General features: G+C 44.9%; 1 protein-coding gene across 1 annotated transcript in view; it reads right to left on the bottom strand.

The window, feature by feature from the left end:
- The window catches only part of efcab2 (EF-hand calcium binding domain 2), an 11294-nt gene continuing 8980 nt past the window's right edge, over positions 1-2314 (bottom strand). Inside the window, exon 8 of the mRNA XM_063193273.1 lies at positions 1-340. Coding sequence (XP_063049343.1) covers positions 1-340 — 340 coding nt within the window. The remainder of the gene's footprint in view (positions 341-2314) is intronic.

Here is a 2314-nt window from a genome sequence, read left to right as displayed (position 1 = left end):
TCAGTAGCTGTTGGGTAGCTGTTGGGTAGCCATCGGTAGCTGTTGGGTAGCCCTCGGTAGCTGTTGGGTAGCCCTCGGTTGCTGTTGGGTAGCTGTTGGGTAGCTGTTGGGTAGCTCTCGGTAGCTGTTGGGTAGCTGTTGGGTAGCTGTTGTGTAGCCCTCGGTAGCTGTTGGGTAGCTCTCGGTAGCTGTTGAGTAGCTGTTGGGTAGCCCTCGGGTAGCTGTTGGGTAGCCCTCGGTAGCTGTTGGGTAGCTGTTGGGTAGCCCTCGGGTAGCTGTTGGGTAGCTGTTGGGTAGCTCTCGGTAGCTGTTGGGTAGCTGTTGGGTAGCTGTTGGGTAGCTGTTGGGTAGCCCTCGGTAGCCCTCAGACCCAGAAAGGTTGGGGACACTGATTAGTCTATGCTAATACTCCTCTGCAGCTGACAGACATGTTGCCCCTCATTCATGGCTCAGAATTACCATGTTGTCAGAATTATGATGTATAGTAATTTTGTCACAGAATTTGCCCTCTACAGGGGGGCGCTACAGCTGTGTTCTATTGCTGTATGAGACAATAGTGTTGTGGTGTTCTATTGTTTTGAGACAATAGTGTTGTGGTGTTCTATGTTCTATTGCTGTGTCAGAGAATAGTGGTGTGCAGGGCTCTAAATTGACACCAGCCAACCGGCCAAATGTTGGTGAAATTTCAGTTTGGCTGGTAAAAAAGAAGACACACTTTCCAGCCACTATGACCCAGTAGGGAGTGTGTGCTTGGCTAGTAAGATGAACATCTACCAGGCATTTTGACTAGTGATGAAAAATGTTAATTTAGAGTCTAGGGGCTCTGGGCGATCTTAAAGAACCAGTTCAGTCAATTTCAACATGCAGTTGTAATGCTCACACTACACTTTCCAAGATCATGGTCATTGTAATGGGGGCAGCGATTTGTTTAGGCCTACATGTCAAAAAAACATTTTTATTTATTCCCAAAAACATCTGAAAGGTTACACAACATGCTGATGACTGCTGATGACAACTAGCAAACAGCGGTACCTTTTGGGAAAATATTTGGAGTAGGCCTATGTTATTTAAAAAAAAAATGTAAACAAACGCTGCCCCCATTAGAATAGCTAGCTCACATCTCGGAAATGGCTGAGCCAAAAAATGTGGCATCACCGGGTACTGACAAATCAAGGGTAGCATGAGCAATACAACAGCCAGTGGTGTAGTCTACGTAGAACGCAGGTATACGGAGTATACCCACTTCTAAATTTTAGGGGCTTCTGTATACCCACTTAAAATTGATTGATCCATTATTTAGAATAGCAGAAATATATAAAGTATACCCACTTCAAAAAAATGCTTGAATATACAGTATACCCACTTCAAAAAAGTAGACTACACACCACTGACAACAGCATATTGAAATAGACTGAACTGGTCCTTTAATACAGCCCTGCTGAAATACCATACAAGGGCACAGAAACGAGTTTTGAAAAGTGGTGGTGGTGCATTTTCTTTTCTGATTCTTTATTTCTGCTGCTGCACTTGGCACTCCACCTATTTGTCTGCAGTCAGGTTGTCATCATGCTTTAGCGTATGTATCGCACGCTAGTGCATTCAGCGTGTTGATGCGACGCACTTTGAAGTTAAAGCGTGCTCCTCAACGCAGCGGCTTTCATGCACTTTTGACACGTGACGAGGTTTGCACAGTTTTCCCGCCGTGTCTGCAATTTTGTTTTGTCACAGCGCATTTCTGTTACTAAACGCAAATTTGCTGTGCCCTAACCAAAACCACCCCGAAACCTAGCCTGTCAGTAAAGCAATGTTTCTGCTGTTTTACTTTTGCCAAGAACAGCGAGATTAGGCAAATTTCTACCTAAATTGTGCCTAAATCAAAACCATCCCTAAACCTAACCTGTCACAGGGCGTTGTGGAGCACGCCTTATCTTGGAAATGTGCATTGGACACACGCGATAGTGGGTTCAAATCAGCGTGTCATAGATATGCCCTGCCTATGCATGATGACATGTTGCTGCAGTAGAAGTTGGGAGAGCCTCATTTAGGGAGCCCAAATGTGGGGATGCAAATGCACTACAGCACCCCCCTTTACGGCACCATTCATTGCTTTCCCATTGCGGATTACATACAATTCTATTGGCTCGTGGAAAAAAACTGCAACAATAACAAATTCCAAAAAATAAATGGAAGAAATGTTTATAACGCGTAATGGAAAAAAAAGGGCTTCATTAAGGACAGGCAACCGTGGGAAGAGTGGGTGTGTGCGCGTGTGTGTGTGTGTGTGTGTCTGTGTGTGTGTGTGTGTGTGTGTATT

Source organism: Engraulis encrasicolus, unplaced genomic scaffold (assembly GCF_034702125.1).
Source record: "Engraulis encrasicolus isolate BLACKSEA-1 unplaced genomic scaffold, IST_EnEncr_1.0 scaffold_33_np1212, whole genome shotgun sequence".
NCBI lineage: Eukaryota > Metazoa > Chordata > Actinopteri > Clupeiformes > Engraulidae > Engraulis > Engraulis encrasicolus.
Note: the sequence above shows the minus strand (reverse complement) of the source record. Positions and strands in the feature narration are given on the sequence as shown.